The 24,174-nt window shown below is 41.9% G+C and overlaps 1 protein-coding gene across 1 annotated transcript in view; it reads left to right on the top strand.

The window, feature by feature from the left end:
* Positions 1-24,174, top strand: part of PPM1H (protein phosphatase, Mg2+/Mn2+ dependent 1H) — a gene marked incomplete at its 5' end in the record, with an annotated part of 136,408 nt that overhangs the window by 73,368 nt on the left and 38,866 nt on the right. Inside the window, 2 exons of the mRNA XM_082279557.1 lie at positions 3,233-3,577; positions 10,596-10,708. Coding sequence (XP_082135683.1) covers positions 3,233-3,577; positions 10,596-10,708 — 458 coding nt within the window. The remainder of the gene's footprint in view (positions 1-3,232; positions 3,578-10,595; positions 10,709-24,174) is intronic.

Below are 24,174 nucleotides of genomic sequence, written 5' to 3' on the forward strand. Positions count from 1 at the left end.
TTAATTTCTTTCAAATAGAGGAGCTGGTTTTATTCTTAGGGTGGGGAAAACGATTTTGTTTTTTTCTTCGGTTTTTTTAGACAGCTAATAGGTTGTCTGTGGTTTTCCTCTTTGCTAGGTGAAAAGTAAATGAAGCTTTGTAGGAATACACAGGAGTTTTTCAAGACTAATATTTAGGTAACAGTAATGCCTGCAGATCCCAGCTGAAGTCAAGGCCCTAGAGCATCTCACTCAGAATGTGTGTATGAGAGCAGCATTATGGTAGTCATCTCCCCTGAGTGCTTAGAATACAGACTTTCCAGTTATCTAGGGTGCTTCTGCTGTTGCTAGGGAGAAATAAATCTACTTTGGAATGAGATGAGCATAGTCTGAAAATGCAGGAGTTTTTCTGTCTGCCCAACATAAGGACAGTTTAGAGAACTATCCTGGAGGTGGGCAGTGTAGATGTCTGAACTTAGCTGAACTGGTAGCAACGTCCTCTTTGTACAAGAATTACAAGTCCAAAAAGCACAAGATTAGTGAACCACCACAGCTGATGTGACCATGCCACAGTGACATGTGTCAGTGACAGTCTGAGAATACAGCTCTGGCCCATGTGAACTTCTTTGTCCAAATTTGTGCCACCCATTGGCTTAGAGGAAATAAGTGGTAACATTTCAATTTCAGGTTTTGTCATGGGCTATTGTTCATTTATTGCTTTAAAGTGTCCCAGTCTCCTCTTTATTTAACTCCCAGACTTACATGAGGCTTGTTCAGTGTAGGACATATCCAGAGTTGAGATCATAATTATGAGAGTAAATTGTGTTAATAACTGTTCTCCTTTATCTTCTGAAAAGCTGTAACACAGACTTTTCCGGGGGTTTGCTTTGGAGAACTTAAGAAAATGGACTGTGGGTCAAGCTTGTTCTCAATTGTAAGTTTCTGTTCCACTTTGGGGGCAGGGTGAGAACAATGACAGAGTATCTTCTTCCTTTTGGTGGAAGGTAAAATATTTCAGTCTCAATCAGAGTTGAAATGCCTTGGGGTTTTTTCCCCCCAAAGACAGCACATTTCCAAAGGAGTAGCAACTTTAAAGGACATGAGGACAAAAACTGTGGAAGCATTATACATGGTGCATCATAACATGGAGTTTGGCCAGGGAGACAAACTCTTAAGAAAAGAATGGGAGCAGAAGTGGTTTGATACACAATTCCCAGGAGGCACAGTGTTGTCATTTTGAATAGTTTCAGTTTTCAGCTGAAATACTTTCACTTTGGAAAACTTGCTTCTGTTGGCAAAATACTTTACATTTTACATGAATAGCAATCTATTTATACAAGCAGGTTTTTAAATTGCTAATCCTGTTAGCCATTAAAAATTACTTATGCAGAATTTTACAGCCAACTGTTGTAAGAACTTGGAGAGATTCTGAGCCCAGAGCAAGGTAGTAGTACAGGGGGAAATTTCACAACAGGGTTTTTTATGAATTTACCAGGCTGGATAAGTGGGGGGAAGAGAGGAATGGGGCGGGGGGGGGGGGGGAGGGGGTGTCTGGCTAAGGAGCTGTGTTCAGAAATATGGACACTTGTTGGTTTTTCCAGGAACCACTAGGATGTATCCTGTGTGATCCTTACTGTGGTAAGTAAACAGTACTTTAGGACAATACTCCCTTATCACAGCATTTCAGTAATGAAGTGAAGAATGCGTGAGAGACTGATGAATTCCTCCTCTTGGAGGAGCTCTCTGCTGTATGGATGACTATGCTGTTGATGCATTGGTTAAGAATATGTTTGAACTTTACCACATCAGCAATGACTTTTATCCAGTTTTATGATCATGGCACCTTAGTGGAGCAGATGGAACAACAGAAAGAAGAGATTCTGAGCCCAGTGGAGCAGCTGGAACAGCAGCCCTGAGATTCTGAGTAAAAGGAGTTGCAGTTCACAGCCCTGTCCATAAATTTGGAATAGGCAGTTCTTTGGCCATGAGGTGCTGAGATGTACGTGGTACCTAGACTTTATGCTGATCTGTAGTGTAAAGGAGCAGTGTTCAGGGGAACAAAACAAATCATGTCTGTCATCCTAAATTAGACCACAGTCAGTGTGACATGCATATGTAATTTTGAGGTTCTTTGACTGCAGTGAGATCTAGGTTATGCTTTCTTATTACGAGGTGTTTTACGGTATTGTAGCCTCGTTCCTGTCCCTTGCAAAATTGTTTCTTTCTAAATCTGTATTAGTCCACCCAGATCTGACTTGCAAGGCAGCCCCACTAACAGCTGTTTCTCCATAGCTGGGAGAAGGTGCAGGTTTAAAAGAAACGGAGGGGAAACAAGAGACAGGAAAGACCCTTTCCCCATGCTGCTGCCTGATATGCTGTCATGCAAAGATGGGTATCATCACGCCTTAAATGCTTACCCGAGGATTGCTAGGTGAACTTCTCTTCCCCAAAAAAGTTGAGGTTATTAAGATTATGGCTCCTTGGTATCTTCCAGGCATATTGGAGCTTGTGATGCCCAGAGCTACTTTGCTTCCAGCCCTGGTTTAATGCCCTGTCTAAGTGATAGGTACCCCACCATCTCCAGTACTATGCAGGAAACTTTTTAGGGGAGTGTGAAGAACTAGGCAGTCAACATAGAGGCTAGAACAAAATGAAATGCAGCTGATCCCACCTGCGTCTGTCATCCTCGAGGACCTCTGTGCAGGTGCTGTTTCCTGGGCTGGCACGGGCAGGGAAAGCCTGAGTCGTCCCATCTGCCAGCATGGATGGACCTTATCCACCAGTTGTGGAAGTAGGGTTCACATCTTGTTGCTGGATGTCAAACTGAGGTCCTTTGTCTCATGCCTAGTAAAAAAAAAGAAGGTCTGTCACAAAAGTATCAGGTGCTGTTTTGTGTAGAATTCTGGTCTTTTGTGGTGGTAGGTCTATCATATATTCAGATGCTATTCTACAACCTGTGATGGCTGTAAGATAAGAAAGATTTTAAGTTCAACCTTTTTTTTTCTTGGACTTTTTTTTTAAGAGGTTAAGGAAAAGAAAAAAACATGGTGGGGATGTGTGGTAAAAATACGCATTTCTTCTTTCTACCGGAGTTGTACTGACACTGGGTATTTCTGCATTTCAGAAAGAATGTAGCCTCTGGGAAAGTTATCTGTGTTTCACCTGCTGCCTCTGTGCCACCAGTCACCCTGCTCACAACTGTGTGACAGTGACTATTTCTTTTCCTTCCTTTTCTCCCCTCTTGCTTCTCCAGGACACAGATGGGATCAACCTGTACTACTGGTCCCTGTTTGATGGACACGCTGGGTCAGGGGCAGCTGTGGTCGCTTCCAAACTGCTGCAGCACCATATCTTGGGGCAGCTGCAGGAGATTGTGGACATCCTGAGGAACACAGCCGTCCTCCCGCCCACCTGCCTGGGAGAGGAGCCTGACAACCCATCCACCAACAGCAGGACACTGACACGGGCGGCCTCTCTGCGCGGTGGTGTGGGAGCCCCAGGCTCACCCAGCACCCCTCCAACACGTTTCTTCACTGAGAAGAAGATCCCACATGAGTGCCTGGTTATTGGGGCCATAGAAAGTGCATTCAAAGAAATGGTATGTATGTCTCAGGGCTATGAAGTCCTTGTTGTTTACATTGAGTCACATGACCTGGAGAAGATGAAGATTTCGATTTTTTTCTTTTCTTTTTTTTTCCTTTCATTGCTTTAACACCATGTGAGTGTGAACAGAACTGTTTAAGAGCCTTCACAGCTTACCAGGTACCCTGTGAGGCAGGAGCTGCATCTTAACTCCCAGGCAGCATTGTGGCAATGTTTATTAATTACTTGGCATTTAGTATGACACTCTTATTTTTAATTTTCTTCTCCCCCTTCTTTAATGAGATAAAGATCAGTATTGCCTTACAGTGCAGATTTCAGCATGGGCAGTTATTATCAGGCTGAATATATGGGCATGCGCTTTACAAAGCCTCGCTGCCCTACCAGAGCAGCAGCAAAGGCTCCCTGTCCAATGACCCGTAGTTCACATTGGTGTTGGAGTAGTCACTGTAGAGTGTCTGCAGCTCTTCAGTGAGGCAGGTTTTGTGGGTGCGTGGGGCATGAAGTACATTCCTACCACCCACTTGTGTACAGCATGAGCAACTGTCAGGAAATCACAACCCTATGGAAACAGAATATCCATCTATTTCCCTATGGAAGCTGATTTTTTTCTCTTCTGTAATTGATGTAGCTCCTCCACATCTTCCCCCTTCACTTCTCCACGTTATTAAAAGTCATTCTTTTCAGGCAGAGCAAAGGTTTGGCCTGCCAGCGAGTACGTGTGGATCAGGTCTTGGGAGGTCTGATACTGTTATTGTTTTCTTTTTTAAAATTTTGTTGCTGTAGTTTTCAGAAAAGCCTCTTATTTGAAAAGAAGGACTGTGAACTATTCAGTATTTCCCAGTGGTTTTATTTGTTGTCTGAAAAGAAGTATCTGATCATTGTTTTTCCTGATGTATGTGAATTTTGTTCAGTACATGCATTTAATTACAGACTGCAATTGTTGTTACAAGTAGTACTTCACTTTGAGTTCTGAATAACAATTATCTTTTGCTGGATTGTTCTTTCCTCCCAAGGATGTGCAGGCAAGCAGATCCACCAACTGGGTTTGGACTTGCAAGTGGGTAGGTGCAGGAGCAGCATTCATGGCCATGGCTTAGGCATACTTCAGTAGGGGGTGTGCGGGCAGATTTATTCATTATGGGTAGTAGGCTCAATTTCTGCTAGATGAAAAGAAAGAGGAGGATGTAGGAAAATCCATCAGTTTAGCACACCTTTTCAGAAAGAGAGGACTAGATTGTTCCCTTCTTTGTTGAGAAATGAGGGAGGAGATGACCATGCCCATCCACTGCACCCTAGTGGGTTCAAAGCATGCTTAAGAGGAACACCAATTTCATGCTTCAGTTGGTGTAATTTTGAGGCCAGAAGAGTGCCAGGCTCTGAGAGCATGACATGATTCTCTCCTGTTGAAACTGTCTCCAGGTGCAGGAGAGATGAGAAGTGGAGTTTCATGAGACTGGGCAGTGAAGGTAACAGAGCATAGAAGGTCTGTATCAAGTACTCTACCTCTCCTGTGAGAGCAGTGTGTGTGGTACCTGTTGCTGCCTTCCTGCATGTGTCTGAGTGATTAGGGCTGTTATTGCCCTGCTTTGTTTTGACTTCACATCTCTGGTAGGTATTCACACAGACAACCATCTCAGCTTATGTTCAGAGATCTGACTGGTTGTGAGGGCTTTTGTGGCTAGAGTATGACACATGCAGAAACCCTGGGTAACTCACTCCAGTTACAGTGTTTAGGTATTCCTTGTATAGCTCATACTAATCTGTTCTCTCTGTTTCTAAACTGAACTAAACAGAACATCTTCCTCCATGTGTATTTGTTCATTTGCTACAGATCCAATATCTTCATTCCCACTTGCTTTATATTAGAGGGTTGAAGTTCATCATCTGTTTTTGATAAACAAATGACCACCACAATGCAATGTAATTTCAGCATTAAATTTTACAAGAAATCTTACAAAAATGGTCCAATTAAGGAAAGCAATAGAGAATTGAATTGTATCTACTTTAAGCTCTGGGGTGAATCTTGCCCTTTTAATTGGTTTAGGCGAAAGAGTGTTTTCTTTCATCTGTGTAAGGGAGCAATTCATAAAATCAACACTTCTGTGTCTCATCTGTGCTTGCAATATTTCATCTTCCTCCTGCCTCTGTTTAACTTCCTGATAGCTTATACTCCTTTTAGTCTTTGCATGAAGACTTTGGGCCTCTTCCACAGCACATTGTTTAATCAGCCCTTGTTTGTACTGGAACTGGATGTTGTTGAGTTAGGTCAGTGCAGTTGAGATGTGCAGTGTGTATAAGGGTTTTGTGCCAGCAGAGTGTATCGGTTTACCTGGCACGTGGTGAAAGCTCAAGCTTCCTGGACACATTGGCAAACTTCTTGGTGTTTTTTCCTGAAATACCCATTGCTGCAAAGGAGTCTTATGAACCAAGTGAAAATAATGAGTAGATGAAGATACCTTTTTTAAAGAGTCCAACCTGACAGGTTTATCTGATGATGGCTGTGTCCCCTTTTCCTGGGAGCATTTAGTATACCCTTATTTTTTTCCCCAACTTTCTTTTGAATTCTAGTTAAGATCTCCCTGGTTTTGCCTCAAGTCTCAAATAAAATGCAATTCATGGCTTTCAAAAGGCTTTTAAAAATTATTTTACCTTTTTTTGGTGTGGTTTTCTTTGGACAGTTCTTGTCTAACAGCTACATGCAGGAAAACCCTGTGGAAAGCTGATACAGATCAAGTCAGTGCCTAACTTAGATGTTTAACAATCAAACTGTCCCCATTTTGAAGTACATCTATATGGTGTTTTCTGTGTTGAAACTGGGATTAGCAAGTTTGTGCTGTGTTTTCAGATAATTTAGTGCCCTGTCTAAAAAACAGTAAATGTCAGTAATTGCCAGTATCACAATTGTTCCAGTTAAAAAGAAATAACTAAGCTCAAGTTCTGAAGGTGTCATAAGTCAAATCCTCTCATTTTCATCTGTTGAGTTTTAAAATGTGCATTTATAGATTCAGTTCAAAGGAGCCAGGAGGAATGCTTCCAAGTGTAGTTCCATACTGGACAGGAACATCAAATTATAGTAGTTTCCCTGTATTTAACCTTGTATACATGTGTGATGTATGTATTTGCAAGAAAGTTTAAGGGGAGAGAGCACCTGTTGTACACTGAACCCCATTTAATTTTAGATGGGAAAAAATGGCACAGAGCTAGTCTGTGTGATTTATTGGAAGGTATAAATTTGCATTCGTTGTATGATTATTTTCTTCTTTATTGAGATTTTTTGACTGAGACAAAATCTAGACAGATGCTTTTTCTAGATTGGTGCCATTTTAATCAATTGAACGGTCTTGAGAGAGCGGCATGTGTCGTAACGATTCTCTTTTTAAAAGTTTCTACTCATATAACCAGTAGAAGTGAGAGTTTAAACAGAATTACAAGCATTTGATATAAAGCATGCCAGGGAGTTAATTTTGTGTGTATGCCTTCTGAAAGGTTTTTTTTTTTTAAGCAGATACCTAATACTGTTAACGCTGCTTTCTGTCATAGCAAGATTGAGATCCTGGAGGAAAAGCCCCTGCTCTGAGGATAAATACAGATGAAAAGAGTGGGGGAAGAGTGTGGCCAGCAGGTTGAGGGAGGTGATCCTCCCCCTCTACTCGGCCCTAGTGAGGCCACATCTGAAGTGCTGTGTCCAGTTCTGGGCTCCTCAGTAGAAGAAAGAGAAGGAGTTACTGGAGAGGGTCCAGCGGAGGGCAGCAAAGATGATTGAGGGGCTGGAGCATCTCTCTTATGAGGAGAGGCTGAGGGAGCTGGGCCTGTTTAGTCTGGAGAAGACTGAGAGGGGATCTCATTACTGCACATAAGCATCTCAAAGGCGGGTGTCAAGACGATGGTGCCAGACTCTTTTCAGTGCTGCCCAGCAACAGGATGAGGAGCAGCGGCCATAAACTAAACCACAGTAAGCTTCCCCTCAACCCGAGGAAGAACTACTTCACACGGAGGGTGGCAGAGCCCTGGAACAGACTGCCCATGGAGGTCATGGAGTCTCCCTCTCTAGAGACATTCCAAACCCACCTGGTTCCTCTAGGTGACGCTGCTTTGGCAGGGGCTCGAGTAGATAGATGATCTCCAGCGGTGTCCGGCGGCGGGGAGCGGCGGCCGCTGCGCGCAGCGTCCGCCAGGTGGCAGGAGCCGCCCGTGCCGGGCCGGGGCCGGGGCCGGGGCTGGGGCTGGGGCCGGGGCCGGGGCCGGGGCTGGGGCCGGGGCCGGGGCTGGGGCCGGGGCCGGGGCTGGGGCTGGGGCTGGGGCCGGGCCGGCCCCGCCGTGGCTCCGAGAGACGGTCACGTCTTGTGGGGACCCCAAGCGTGTGCTCCGGGAGCCCGGCCCGAGCCTCGGCCCGCCCCGCGGTCCTGCCGCCCCGCCGCTGCCGGGCTCGGTGCAGAAAGCCGCCCTGCTCGCCCTCACCTGCTCGGTCCGTCGCGGTGTCCTCTGCAGGCTGTGCTCCGCCCTCCCGCATCCAGCACCAGGGAACGGGGACCACGCCTGGGGCAACCCTTGGGAGCATCTGCCACCACATGTCCCGGCGCGGAGGGTTGAGCTTCAACTAAATTGGCTGCTTCTTCGGCAAAAAAAAAAAGGAGCTTGCTCTGAAATAATGGAAAATGAGGAAAGCTTTGTATACACTCTGTCTAGAAGGAGCCCCTTTACACCCATAAAGGCTTTAGAGGCATTCTGGGGCTTCTGCCCATGTCTGTACTACTTTCCCAGCACTGCTGTTGTGAAGTATTTCATTAAAAGCCGGTGTCTGTACATCAGAACGAATTGGTAGCATTGGTGAGCTTCATTTTATTTTGCTTTATTTCTCCCCCTCAAATCTTGTTGAGTTGTCAGAAAGCCTTGCCCTCTCTCCTTGCCGCTGAAAATGTCAAGCAAAGTATGTAATATCAAATTATACACGGCACTGAATGTACTCTGACAAGTCATGGTAGTAAATTGAAGTTCTAGATGGGAGAGCCCAACGACAGCAATGATTCGAGAAAACACAGTACACAGATCTAGTTTAAATCAAAGAAATTCTGAAAAAGGGCCCCTAAGGATTATCCATCTTCCCTCCTATAATAGATGCTTCTGAATTCTGGTTATTGCAAGAAATAAATTTTGGTTTAGGCACTCCAGCACTTGCAAAGTGTATGTATGACAGTGCTGAAACCAGATGAGGAATTGCACATTGTTTGAAGGTCTTGGAGGATATTATGAACTGTGGAACTGAAGTGTTCTTAAAATTCCTGCCAGTGCTTGGAAAATCCACTGTAGCATTTGTAAGTTTAAATTATTTTGATGGTTAGAAATATCGGCTTCCTTTGAACTCTTCAGCTTAATTTAAAAATATATAGAAACCATGGGGAGGAGAATACAGCTCCATGGCAAGATTAGATAAAAAGGCCTTTATAACAGGCCCATGTGTGTGACCGAAGGTTCCGCAAGATATGATTTATATCTTGGGAGTGTTTTCCTCCTGGTCCTCACCACCACCACCACCACCCCCACTTCCCCACCAAAAAGTGGGTGAGTGCAGTAGAACCCGTGTTCCTGTGGCAGCCACGTGCAGTTTCCACACACAGCTGAGGATGGCCCTCTGGGACAGCACCTTGGCACTGTGTTTGTGGCACAAATGGGATGTGTGTGCATTGGCCAGCGAGGAGTCACATTATTTGGGACCAACACTTCAGCCCACCCGCTCAGGACAGCGCCTGAGCGCTGCTGAGCATCCCTACTGCTGCTCCAGGTCACCTTCCTCCCCTGAAATTTGCAGGAGACAAAGCGTGGGACAGGGACCTCTTCAGATTTTCTATCAAATTGCAGCTGTCACGGTTTGCATTTGTTGTAGTGCTTTTCTTCAGATAAATTTAGCTCTGAAATAAAGCTCTAAATTCCATACCTCAAGGCATGAACAATTTGAGCTGTTTCTTGCTCAGTGCAAATATGAAAATGGCTGAAGTGTAGGTCTGTGCATATGCACACACACAGAGGCAAACATATATTCATAATAAAAACCACATAAAAGTAGCCAAGGTTTAGCTGGAAAAGATCTGCCAGTACTTGCAATGGTGACGTTAAATGATGCTCCCTGTTTGAATCCAGTGTTACAAGGACGGACCAGTTGGAAATTGGATTTGGCTCTGGACACAGGAAAGAAGGGTAATTTGTAGCATGTTATTACCTGAAACTAAACTACAGACAGCAGAATTTATTCATTGGCATACACTTCAACGTTTGTTTCAAATGTATGCATGAAAGTAGCTTATTTACTTTTTTACTCTATGTTCTCCAAGCTTTCTTGAGGCACTGTATGTGTATGTGTATATGTGTGTGTGTTTATTTATATAATTTTTTCTTTCCAGGACTTTATTGATTGTTGGTGATAAGTATAATTTGTGTCCTCCACTTCTGTGGAGGACTTTTTAATATTTCTTGCACTCAGATTCAGTTTAGCATCCACTCATTCCCCATGTTTCTGAAGGGTAGCCTTGTGGCATGAGTGTATCTTGCTGTTGTTCCTAAAGGCGTATGCCCCACAATCCTAGCATTCCTCTAGGGGACCAGGTATTTATTCATGTTGTAGCTGGTCTCATTAATTATTTGCTGTCTATGTAAAGCACTCTCCAATTATACCACCAGGTACCTGTTGTTAAGCTTCATTTATCTTTGCCTTCATTGTGCTTTTGCTGTTGCAAATTCTCTTGCATCGCTGAGAGATGCTGTTTATTCCCTAGTACCTGATGTTTTACAGTCTCCTGACCTGATTTTCCCAAACATCTTTACAAAAAGTAATAGGTACTCCTCAACACTCTGTTCTTCTCCCAGCTCGTGTGACCATAGCTGCAAGAAAAGACAGCCAGTGGGACATACAATTTAATAAAGACTATTGTGTTTTTATTCTTATTGTATTTTTATTATTTCATTTTCTCAAACATTAATTGCAATGCTGTCTTTATAGATCTTGTTCTCTTTTCCCACAGGATTTGCAAATAGAGCGAGAGAGGACCGTGTATAACATTTCTGGTGGCTGCACAGCCCTAGTGGTTGTGTATTTATTGGGGAAGCTTTATGTGGCAAATGCTGGTGATAGCAGGTAAGTGTGTTGTCTCTCCGTCTAATCCTTTACCCCAAACTCCCCAGGCCTGGTGTTACCGAGTTCCTTAAAAGCAGCCACTATCACAAGATTCTGTTTCTTGGCTGGACACTTAGCACTTCTCGCAGAAATGCATGCAAGTGCCAAGGATAGAGTTCCAGTATCTTGAGCAGTGGTTGCAGTCAGGGAAACTTCTGGTCCTGTAGCAGTTTCTGAAAGACTTGATGGTTGCAGAGAAGTGGAAAGGTGCTAAAAAGCCATTGAAACAGAAGAGGTGTTGGGCGTGTAGTAGAATTGTGTTGAACACTGACAAGGTGACTGCACCCAGAGCAGCTGGTAGGGCTGTATTTGTTCTGTAGGAAGTCCTGTGTCTCTTGTTGCCAGGCTTAGTCTTGATAGGCCTTTTGGCTTTCAGATTTTCATGTAATTGAAGGTAGTGATCAGTAAGCAAATAGCTGCTACTCTTGCATCGGGGGCAGAGGAGAGGGAGACAGACTATCACAGTATAGGTTTTTTGCTTTTCCTCTTCTAGCTCATGTACTTGTACATTTCTCATAACTGAATGCTGTTGCTCAGGAGCTGTTGCTTTGTTTTATTTTGAAGTTGGGTGCTTGAAGACTCATTATAAGCTTTTTTTTTGTCTTCTGATGCTGCTGATGATAGGAGCATACTGGAAATCTCTCACTTGCATTCTTTCCCCATCTCTAACTCTGCCCTTACCATCATTGGAGAGAGATAGTGAGGGTCTTCCTGCAAGACTTCAGACTTCACATGTTTCTTTTGGCAGTGCACTGTATAAACAGGACAGAGAGAATAGTTCCCTTGTGATATGAACTGCTGTTGTATTCTGTTCATTAACAGCCAAGTAATTAATATCTGCAAAAGTATTGAACCATGTTGTCTTTAGGTGAAGACTGATGTGGTTATGTGTTTGTGTTTAAGGTTTGTGCACACACAGTTCATGTTTGTAGTGTGTACACCCACGTACTTACAGAGACAACACTCAAAAGTGAAGCATTTTGTAGTTTAAACCTAAGATTTTTATTGCCTCTTACTGATTTAAACTGTGTAGGAAGTCAGATAAATCCTTTGTGTGTAAAATTCCTTTGCTTTTTACCTTGGTGATTGTTTTTAAGATGCTAAATTTGCTGTATAGGTTGCAAGTTGTGCACCCAGTTTCTATTGACAAGTGACCTATTTGAAACTCCTTTCTGCATCGTGTCAAGTGAGCCCTCACATGGTAGCTGCAACCATGTTTGAAGTGATCACCTGTCTCGTCAACAGAACCACTAGCTGAATGATCTTCTATCTCTTCTGCCATTAAATTAGAAATAATCATGTTTTCTTGTGCTATTGTGCTTGAAGTACAGTTGAGTCTGAGTTGGCTAATTTGCTTTATTGCCTCTTAAAAGTGCGCTGTGTAAAACTGACCATGCGGGACTTACTTCTGAGTAGCCTAGTACTTCTAAGATCTTTGTTCCTAAATGACTGGAACTGGCTGCTTCCAGTTCCCTCAGGATTCCTCCTGTGCTCCCTGAGAGCAGCCTCAGCTCAATTGCAGCCTCTGATACCCAAGGGCAAGACAGTCCTGTTGGCAGTGATCTGCAGTGGGTGCCAGAGTATTGGTGTAACTGTAGTTAAACATACTAAGTCTTCAAGGAGTTTTGCATGTTCATTAAGTCCACCCAAAACATCTCCTCAGAAAAAGAGGGAGAGCAGGAATCAGAAAGGAAACCATCAGCAAGACTGGGTGTTATTTGAACCAGGATTCAAATTCTCATTCCTAATAATTTGTAATAAAGTCCCTTCAGATTCAAAACAGTTTGGTTTTGCACTTTCCAAATGGACTTCACTGAAGATCTCTCTTATGCTGAGGAGAATTATCCCAAAATCTTTCATTTTCAGGTAAGTCCATTCCTAGACTTTCCTAGCTCAAAAGAAATTTTAAAGCTTTAAAGTGTAGATCAGTTGGTCTGGGTCTTTCTCCCACCAAATCCCCTTTCCCACTTACAGGGAAAAAACCAGCTATTGCAAAACATCCGACTTGCTGTCATGACAAAAAGGACGTTTTAGGACTAAACAAGCCACTGAGGTTGTCTGCCCACTGCCAGGGTGCACAGTGCATTCCTGTATTTTGAAGAGCCCAGTTATGTAGTCAAGAAATTTTACTTGTGTTAGTTGGAAAAATATGTTGCTTTTTGCTGTCTCATCCCTTGTGGTCAACTTTGTGGTTTGTACAGATAAAAGGGAGCGCAGTGAGAAATACAATAAAGAAACTACTTCAAGAAATGTTTATCTGCTTTTTAGAAGAAGGGTCGGTTTGTTCTTTCACTTAAATAGGGGATGACTTCTTGTTGCTGTTGGAACTAGATGCCAAAACCCTTAGTTCTTAGTTCCCCTCCTCATTTGCACCTTTCTCCTCTCCTCGTTCTCCTCCTTCTGTCTCTGCTACCCCACTGGAAAAAGCCGGCAAATAAATCAAGTTTAATTTCCCACAGATAGGAGTCAGTGAGAGAAGATTTCGTATGGGAAATAAACATTTTGGGTTCATGTAAACCTCAGTTACACTGCCTCTCCCCAGGTGAAGGTTAGGTTTTATAATTTCAGAGAACTTCAAAACAGCAGAGGCTTTTAAAGGTGGATTTTGAAGAGCTTCTGCTGTTGGAGGACCAAGGTATGTGCAACAAACTGTTCCTATCACAATGAGACTAAGGCAACGTTAAGTGTGAGACTTGAATAATAATGTACTGTGTGGTGCCAGCTATACCTCAGACTTATGTCTGTGGTATTCAGTTTATCCACCAAAGCTTCTCAAATCTAATCATTTCATGCCATGTACCCTGGCAGTGTTGTATAGCAGCTGTCCTTTTGTAGTTGATGTGTAATTACATCATGAAAAGACTTTAATTACCATATTACTAAATTACCAGCCAGCAATCCTTTCAGGTTCAGCCCTAGCTCACTTCTGTATGGACTATTAGGCTTCTCCAAGCTGAACACTTTTGGTTGGTGTAAAAGGGAGGAAAAACTGTGCTAATTGTAGGTTTTGTTATGAACTATTATTGAGCTTGATGTTATGGCATCACTAATGTCAATGATATAATTAAACTTCTGCTAACGATGCAATCACAGTTCTGTAATAATTACATGTTAACTGCACATGATACCAGAACCCTACTAAAAATGAGGTGATGTATTCAGAGCCTGATAAAAACAACTTGGAAGGAACTGCTTTCATTCTCTAATGGCTTATCTGATCATTCTTGGACTCTGCCATAAATATATATATAAATACTTGTACAGTCAAAATTAATATCTGAATATCAGCCACAGCTTTTTCTAATGTTTCTTTGTCTCTCTTTTTTTCAGTGATTAGCATTGTCCATGCAAGGTTATCTGATTAGGAACTGATAGTGCTATAGTCAGCTATCCAATATATAGTGCTTTTTTTGGTGAACATTGAGGCGCTGTTTTTTGCTTACCAGCATGACATATTTACTATGAAAACTAGGCCATTGGAATAGCTGCTATTTTTTTCTTTTCTTTTTTTAATATGGAATAGTAAATCTTCTCTGGTCATTGTTTTAAATAGTGTCGTTCAATTCTATATTGCTAAAGTGACTTTTACTTCTAAACTGCCATAACACGCCTTGTTAATCTCAGTTCTTTTTAGTTTTATGCTCTTTATTAGGATGTTGTTTTATAGCTACTGATGAAGCAGTTGTAAAACAGGGACTTAATGTTTTTACTGATTACTGCCCAATTATTGTATAGCCTCATGCAACATAACATTTGTCCAATATCACTACAATGACTGTAATGCAATATGATCATATTAACCATCTTTGGCACGGGCACTGTTCTGGCTTTTGTGTTGTCTGGTTAGGGAGCTGCTCGGAGCCTGCAGGCACTTCCATTTTGTGCTGTGCTTGGAGCCATGTAGGGTAGCTGTGCCTTTATCATTATACAAGAAGCAGAATATCACAAGTTGATTTGACTTTTCCATACACCCTGAAACCCTCACTAAATCTGCAAATGGGTTCTTGGGCTTTTTTTGATTTATTGGCAGAACATAGCATCAAAGCAAAGAGCCTGATATTTCGAAGGCTTCACGGACTTGCAGGGTCACTGAATTTTTTGCTTTGCTTCATCAGCTCTTTTTTATCATCTTTTTGCCTCCTTGCTTTTGCTCCCCAGTACTTATGTTTTCAGGGCATGTTCACACTCTCCTTGAACGTACATCCTCATGTCCAGAATAGATTTTCTCCTCCTTTTTGCAAGTGTAAAATTAATGCTAAGGCATTTGGGCTTATTAAATGGTAGGAGCTTGTTGAGTGAATATTTTTGTGATGGTTTTGTGTGGGTGCAGGTAAAGTAACTTCATTGGTACTTCAAGCGACCAGGTGTGGGAGAGTGTGTTTATAACACAGTCTTCTCCCAGTGTAATAAAATAGTGAATTGAAAATTGAATTTGTTTACCTTTTCAGTTCTTTCTGGATTTGCTGCTTGTGTTGAAGCTTACTACATTTATAGTTCCTCTTCTTTGTCATGGTGCTTGTCAGCTGCTTCCCTCATGGTTAGTTCTTGTTATAGGAAGTCAGATTTGGGGGCTTAATTTGTTTTTATGAAGTAAATGAGAGGGGCATGGAAACAGCTATGTGTCTGCTGACTGGCAGTGTAGCTTAAATAGAATTTCTGAGAAGTCAGTATTGATGATTCTGAGCCATTTTTGTGGTTCATGGTATCTGACCTCTTCCTTGAGGCAGTCCAGCAGGGTTGTTTTTGCCAGAGGCGCTAACACTGTGTAAGGATGGAAACTAAAAAGTGTTCTTATATATTGCTATTGTAGAACTAGTTTAATTTAGTCTTTGGTTTACTGTTTTTCTAGGAAGCTTTAATTTTCTGTTTTTCATAACTACTCATCTTCTAAATGGTGTGTTTTTCCCCTGTTTTCTGCGAGTGGTCTGCCTAAGCCCTCTCTGTCTTCTTACATCTGTGTCTACGTAAACAACAGTAACTGTGCTTTATACTAGAGACTTAGAGGTCTCTAGGGGAAAGACTAACTCAGTTACTAAGCTTCTCCAGTCTGCAGTATTTGGAAAAGCATTCTTTTTCATGTCTTCTCCTAAGGATGGGGCAAAGAAAGTTTCAAAACTGAGCAACACACAAAGGCCATGCAATTGGTAGGGATTTCTCTTTGTCCCCTGAAGTTCTCATTCCTCCAAATTCTCAAAAGATGACTCCCCTGAGGCAAGAGCAACACTTACAGATTGTATGTTGGCTGATCTATGGTACATCCCCTTTTTAGGTTATTATTAATTCTGTGACAGAATCACTTGAAAATAAAAAATGTTAGATCATTTCAGGGCAACAGATAACCTAAGTCTGGTTTGCTCACAGGTCTGTGTAGTGAGGAAAGACTGAATTCAAAGCAAAGCAAGTCTCTGCCATGTACATTCTCCTTCACTGCAGTTTGATAGGTGGAGAAGTCTGATCCTGACTAGCCCAAAATGTTGGAAAAGATTAGCCACGTTCAGGAGACATGGCCATGTCCTCTCTTTCTGTTCCCTCTGTCTCTTTTCCTTAGAAGCACGATTTTCAGGCCTGCAGAAAGCCCTTCTCCCTTTTTCCTGCCTGGCCTCCTTCCAGGGAGAAGCAAGAGCACAAGATTCATTGGAATGACAGCAACATCAGATACTGCAGGATTTCATGCTGGATAAAGCTTTTGAAGGCACTTCAAGAAACACTGAAGGCAAGGTGTGAAGAAAAGGTGTTGGATCAGAAAGAAGTCATTTCACTCAAAGGGCAGTGCTAAGGAAGAGCATTTTCTAGTTATCCAGTGGATGACAAGTTCAGGTTACTGGCATGTCATATCCAGCACTGACTTGGTAGAAATTATTCATTTGGTAGTAAATGTTTGTAGGCTTTGAAAACAAAATGTCCTACTTCTTTTTCAAACTCTTGTTTTTCCTGGGAGAGCATATGCCTTAGCAATACCTGTGGCAATTAGCAGGTACTGAAGTCATTGTAAACATTTTCAGTGAGGAATACATTCAGTTAAATCACTGGTCCTTACCACAGAGACATTATCTTATGCTACAGATAATGAGGAAGGAGAAAAATTTTGGCTATTCGAGTAATATCAGTAAACTGTAAAGCCACAGTTCATTGGTATTGGTTTCCAGGAATAAAGAATTCTATTAACTTTAATTCTCATGGAGTTTCAGCCTTTAAAAAAAAAAAGGAAGGCAAAAAAAAAAAAAGCCAACGAACTCCAAACAAACTATCTTTTTAATCTGTGCCTTTGTAGCTGAGCACAGAGACGTGCAAGTTCTTCATTGCAGTGTTGCAGGGCCAGGGTCAATGCATGCAAAGCAGCCTGGGCACTTGGTTCTCTAGCTCCGATCTGTACTTTGGGAGGGGGGCCAGAGGGAGCACCCCAGGCTTGCTTGGTGAATGTTTCAAAGTCTGCTGTGGTCCTTACTATGTTGAAAAGCTTTTCAAGTCACCTGAATTCAGCAAACTCAAGGCAGCCCAGGCTGTTCAGTCTCAGAAGCAGCTGTGCAATGCTGCTTGAGCCCTGCTCCTGAGACTTTAAGTAATGGCCCTGGTCACTTCTGTGTGGGTGAATGAAGCAGGACTTGGGTAAAAATTCACGGATGAAGAGCAAGCAGAGAGCGTGACTTGCAGTCTGCTTTTGCATCTTGATCCAGCTTGTTCCAATATCCTGCCACTGGTGCTGAGTTAAGCAGAAAAGCTGAGGTCAAAGTAGATATGACTTTAGGTGCTAGAATTCATTCTTTCTTTGTCAATGGTGAGACAGCGAAGAGCAGAGAGGTAAAAAATCCTTACTTCTTCCATCTTACATGGACAGCCATATCCCAGCCATATCACTGACAAAATAAACACTGGCTTGCACAGCAATGCCTTCATCCACTAAGCCTAGGTTTAGTTGCCATAGTAACTTGTCTTGGAGATGAATGTGATATCCTGGACAGCAGGGAAAAAGACTGATTCCACAGATACCAGTCCTGGGGCTCAGAGCTGGCCACAGAGATGTGACTGCACTTCTTTGTTCATTTCCCTGGCACGGCCTGAGTAATTGGTGGCCTGGTGTTCAGCCATGATACAGAAACATGGTGGTCTGTCATCATTGCAGCCTTGTACTTAGCTGTGTTCAGATGAAGAATACACTGAAATCATTGGAGCAAAATGAATCCTAAGAGGGCAGTAAATCTCCAGCCTAAGGCTGTTGGAGCCAATGGTGGGCAGTTTTTGTGTGCTAGTAGTGTCACTATAAACTGGCTTGTAATAGTTTTCTAGCTGCCAGCTGAAGCCCTTTCTGAAAGATTGATGCGTTGAGATGTAAACTACCAGGAGAGTACACACAATTAATTACAGAGCATTTTAGTTTAGTTTATTCACATTTGGGTTAGTACTACTGGAGCTGGAGTAGACGATACTAGGAGTGTAAAGGTAAACTTATAAAGTCACTATTGATTCAATAGCAAAAGTTACTTTCCCAATTAAGCAGACAAGAACATTGCATTCAGATAGGTACTGCCATTGCATTAGTGATGGGGTGGGCATAAAAGAAAATATATAATTAGCCCTAAAATGAAACACCATTGATAAAGCCAAGTGCTAATAATAACTCCATACTTAAGATTTCATCAGCCAGGCAATACACTTGAGGACGTAAACTAGGGCAGGGAATTCACAGTAGAGTCCCATGGGAATGGAGCTGCAGCCTACTAAAGAGGCACTGACAACTAGAAGCATACCACTCCAGGGGTCAAAAATGATGGGGCAACGTGTCTTCTCCAAGTTACTTCCTCTGTGGACAGCCTGCAAGCTCAGCATTACATTTAACTTAAAACTGTACAGTAGTGATGCAGAAACAACTGAAGTCATTTAGTTCCATTTTTTGTGACAACCAGGTGCTTTTCATGGTTAGATGCAATATATAGGGCAGAGGGAGGCTGCCAGTGGTAGAAAATCCCTTTAACTGCTGCTTACTGAGTTGTTAGTGAATACATGAGATGGAATACCAGATCAGTTCTAAAAATTCTGATTTCTGTTATTTTTTGATGGCAGTAAGAAAGATCCTGACTGGTCAGGTGCTACTGTAGATGAGAAGTAAGCCCTTCCATGGAAATCTGTGTTATTCTGCTTAGAGAAACAGCTTCTGTTTGCCTATTTGTGATCCTTTATTAAAAATAATACAATTAAATCAGACCACCAGAACAGTGGCTTTAGAGTATTTCAGCAGCCTCATTGTGCCCAGAAGTCTTCTCCAAAGGAATCACTAAATAAGCACTAGAAATAGAAATATGAGTGAGTCAGGTAATTGGAAACAGTGTAAAGCTCTATACGTGTGTGCAGGAACAGCTCATGTGCTTGCAGGTGCCTCTGAAAGACAACTTTCAGGGAGGTTTGCAGGGTCTAGATTTCATAATTTCTTTCTCTGCTTCTTTTCAAAGGCAGGAGGAGGTTCTTGTCTTGCCACAGGAGAGGTATAGCATGCTTGGCTCCATGCTGCGGCAAAGACTTGAAGAAAGGACCTTGAATGAAATACTTGGGAATGCCCAGTCAGTGTCCTAGTGGAGCAAGGGCTGCACTTGGCAGTTGTGCTGCTGAGATACTAACCCTTGGAGCAGCCAGGGTGGCTGGCAGTCTGCAAAAAGCCTTAGCAGAAGTTTAGAAGTGATCTTCATTGTTCTGGCAGAAAATGCCAGAGCACGCTCCTGTAGGAAATTACTTTTGCAATACTTCACCAAGGCAAGTTCTCACACCTTTTATTGGCTTGAGGGAGCTGAAGTTCCCCCAAGCGATGAATGAAAGTGTCTGAGCAGCCTGCTATAACCCACAACGTAACATGAAACTACATTGTCCCAGAAGAGCCACAAGTAGGGAGAGTCTGCTCCCACTTAACCTTGGCTTTGTTCCGCTGAAAGAAAAATGATCCAGTGTTTCTATCCTGTCACAAGGTTTCTGTGAACGGGCTTATGTTTGTGCTGAAGAATACAAAGAAATCAGAGTGGCAGGACTGTTGAGTGACAGTAAATGGAAAGTGAGGACAGAGACAATTTTCACTAGCTCTACTCCTTCCCTGGTTTGTTGCTTGTTTTCTTCTTGATAGTGATGCCAAGAGTTGGGGCATTATCTTAGATATTATGGGTGGGAGGCAGCCAGAGTGTTTTTTCCGTTGGTGTTGCTGAGGGTTGCTGCTTCCACCTGAGTTTTATGGTGATGGATATATCATCATTGGAACCTGTTTTAATGCCAGGTAGATGTTACATAATGGTTTGTTTCACTATCTCCAGCCTACCTTAATTCATAAAATTAAGGAAATCATTTAAAGGCTTTGCACTATAGAATCATGTTGTTAGTGAATACATGGGATGGAATATGAGATCAGTTCCACAGTTACTGCCAGCACAGTGAGGTGTTTGTTCACCTGGTTTTTAAAGAAACATTGAGAAATGGGTCTGTGTGGGACAAAGTGGGAGTAATTCAGTTTTAAGTAAGTAAAACCAAGTTGCCAATGCTGCATGTATTAAAAGTTATCAGTAATCATAATGGCTGTAAGTTCCAGTACTTCATTTACAGAAGAGAAAAACATTTCTCATTTTAATAATTTTATAGTCATTGTCTTTCACTTCTTAGCAATTAAGAAAAGGTAAAGAAATAAATAAAAAAAAGCACAGCTGGTTTGAAGCTTATCAAACATTAACATTGATCTTTCCTGGATTGTTAAAATATATGCATTTAGTTACCAATGTAAACAAGTACCCATATAGACTGATTCTATAGTAGTTCTAGGATTTCCATTCTTTTTTCCACAACGATCTTGTGACACACCTAATTAAAATCTACTGCTTAGTTCCCCCTTGAATGTAATAAAACCCTGCCTTATTCTTTCTGTCAGTTTAATCCCTCTTTCTTTTTCATTGACACATTTCTAATACCTTTGCAGACAGGCCAGGCACTTCTGCTTCATCTGTACTGAATCCACATGCTTAACACCTTTTGACAAAATGGATACATCCTCCCTCTGGCTTGGAATTGATATACACTGTCAAAAAGGGTTTTCTGAATGGTCTTTCTCTGTCACCTTTACCAGATTTTTATCCTGTGTTGTAGAAATGTGCAGTTTAATGTTGCGTTTCAAATAATTTTTGGCTGAAAAAGTGTGTAACGGAATCAGGCTGTCCCCTGAACACTCCTAAGAGTTGGAGATGTCCCTTTGTTTTGAACACCAGAATCCCAATAGACCTGTGACAGCAGTGGAATTACACTTTTGACCTTGTTCACTAAAGTGTTGCTTTCTCTGTATGATTAAATGAGAGTAACCAACAAGAGGTTCCTCTAAAATGTATGAATTTCCTGTATTTGTTTCTCATAAGAAACATAGAAAGGATGCTGTGCAATTTTCAGCTGATTATGTTTTCCACAAAAGATAAAACAAACAAACAAAAAAAACCCTAAACCCTGCTTGATTTGAGGAGAGGTGGTAGTTGTTAGCCATATTAAAAATGCAAAAGCAGTTGATATATCAATATTTTCCTTAAGCCTGTGTTGTTGCTACATCTTGAGCATCACAGCAGCAGTATAGCACAGTGGCAGATTTTTGTCCTTTTGTTGCTTCAATCTCCATGTATTTTAAAAGCAGATGTATACTAAGGCACTAAATATGATTTCTAAGTATTGAATCTGAATATAGAAAATAACTGTATACTTAATATTCTGTGTGAATTTAGCTGATCATTCTGGACTATACTCTCATGTGAATCCAAAAGATAAATGCACTGTTTTCTGTAGATGCACATGCAGCCTTTTAAGCTCCTGGTGTTTCTTTTCATTTGCATGTGACTGAGCAGACATAGCCGGCTGTAGGATTTGCCATGACTGCCAGTCCTGACTTGTGCATTGAGCCACTGGCACATCTCTTGCTCCCAATTTAGTTATTCAGGGTGTGGTTTCGCTGGATCAGAAGAGCTGGAGAGGCCAAAAGAGATACAAAATCAGATTCTTGTTTCTTCCATTTTAGGCTACTTCAGCTGTGTTTTGGGAAATTTTTTCCTCAATATATTCCAGTTTACTGTGAGTATCCCAGCTCTGGATTAGTGAACATACTTTCATTGTCATGCAGAGGATATGAAATGCAATGGCAAGTACAATCCTGTAGTTCCTGTGGGTAGAGAGTTAGGGTTCAAAAGAGAGGAAAGGACTCAGGGAAATCTAGTTTGTTTTTAGAAGAGATCAGAATAAGTGACTTACTGGCCTCTGTGGCTTCAAGACTTCAGAGCAGTTTCTCGCTGTAGACAATGGTGTGTGGAGAGGGCATCAGAGCATGGAGGGCAATGCACTGAGGAGTCTGCAGATCTGTGACTCCCAATTTCCAATCCTGCCAAAAAAAAGCTTTTCTTTTTAATTACTACTTCATTGGTGATATAAATTAATGATTGGTGTGGGTCTGAAGCAACCTTGTCATCAGAGAATATTTGGTTAGTGTTGACATACTTGTTCTCGGCAAACATGAATCATCCATCTGCCTTTGGCAGGCTCACCCTGTGGCTCTGCTATAATGTGTTTCACCAGTGTGGTGGAAATTAAAATGTCACTATTAAACATGGCAGAATCAAATGCTCTCTGGGCGCTGCATCTATTCAAGGAATTCTTGCTTCCTATGTAGTTATTTCTGACAGTTTAATAGGACAGCTGTATTCTGGCATAAAATATACATTCATATATCCTCAATACATGGGGAGTTTAAATGCTTTCAGAACACTACTTCCTTGCATACGTGTGTTTCATGCATGGCAGAAGCAGTAATGCTCATGTAACTGCTGCTTAGTTGCCATGTTGCTGCTTAGTCCATTAGGAAGTGCAAAGTCAAAATTAATTGTCCTGCAGGACCGTATCTAGTGGGTCTCTAAAAGCAGTTGCTGGAGCTGTTTGCAGCTGCTGCATCAGCCAGGCTCCCTCCTCGTGAGCAGTTATTGACTCTGGGCTGTTGAATTCTGGGCTCTGGAGGCTGCTCGGTGGAAAAAGCCTTCAGTCGCTGGTTGGCAGCTCTGTCACTGCAAGGTCACAGAAAGGGCACTTCAGTCTCCAAACCCAATTAGGGCCTTATTCGGCACCTTTTCAATCACAGGGGAAAATCCCACCGAGCAGGGTGGCTCCCAGGCCAGGCTTTTGCACCCAGCTTCCTCAGTGAGATAGCCAACAAATGTGCCCATTCTTGTCATTTGGGCCATCAGAAATACCCTTTGCTGTCATGAAACAGCTAAGCAGTTAGTGCAGAAAGGTCCCAGTATGGGCTTATAAGCTCACCACAGTTGAATTTGGACCAGTGCCTTGTACGTGTATGTCTGTGTCCCTCCCGTTACTCATATCTAGAGCTGTCTCATTCCTCAGATCAAATCATTTGACTTTATGAGCAGCTGTAACTTGCAAGTTGAATAAAGTCCAACTGGTGAAAACATTAATGAAAAACATAAAACTCTATTTTACCAGGTATCAACAGTATTACTTTAATTCCTCCTCCTCTGAAGATTTTTTTTTGTGTATGTGTGTGTGTGCTGGGTTGTGCTTTTCATCCCAGGTGGCTGCCAATTCTGGTGAAAATAAATTGAGCCATGAAAGGTTGACCCACTCGCCTCTGAATTGCTTTTTATTTGATGTGAGTCCCTCAGGGCCAAATTCTACCCACAGAAGTGAGAATGACAGGTATCAACATATATAGAAAGTATGTCAATGTGCACAAAGAAAAAGGTGAACCCCAGACTGGTCTCAATGGTCTTTAAAATATGGATTTCCTGTGAAGTGGTGATTAAAGGGGAAGCAAAGAATAATTAGAAAATTAGCCTGATGTGCTAACGGTTATATCAACGTGTGGTTTTATATTAGCTCTTGCAGACAAGCAAAAGATCAGAAAATCCCTTATGACTCACTTAAACTAGTGTGTAAAATTTGGTTAGTGTCTGATAGCTCCTTTGATCAGTCTGGTCTAGACTGTTGCCAGAGTATATATTCTGTAGTAAACCCACAGACCCCTTAAGTGGAGGCCTACTCAAGTGAATCAAATAACATATAAAAAAGTTATATAAAATGTTCACTGTCTGCGTAAATAAATCTGGTTCAAAGCTGAATACCTCAGGAACTGCAAAAATAAAAACAAATGTGTTGTTGCAGAAGAGAGGTGGTAGAGTTCTTAGTCTGTATTTAAATGACTGTCTCAGAAATGCAAAAGATTTTCAGCAAACTTTTATTATTTTTAATTGGATAGGCATTTTTGTAAGCCTGTAATGTAGTTGGATTCCCTAAAGTAGAAAAAAAATCTGTCCAAAATTATGCACAAATTTGTTTTAGGAAATTAAAGAGTTGCAGCTACCATGTCTGTCTCAAGTACATAGTACTGGTTTTAATTAAGGGCCAGTGGGAACCTTCAGTATATAGGC

Source organism: Coloeus monedula (assembly GCF_965178545.1).
Source record: "Coloeus monedula genome assembly, chromosome: 4".
NCBI classification, from domain to species: domain Eukaryota; kingdom Metazoa; phylum Chordata; class Aves; order Passeriformes; family Corvidae; genus Coloeus; species Coloeus monedula.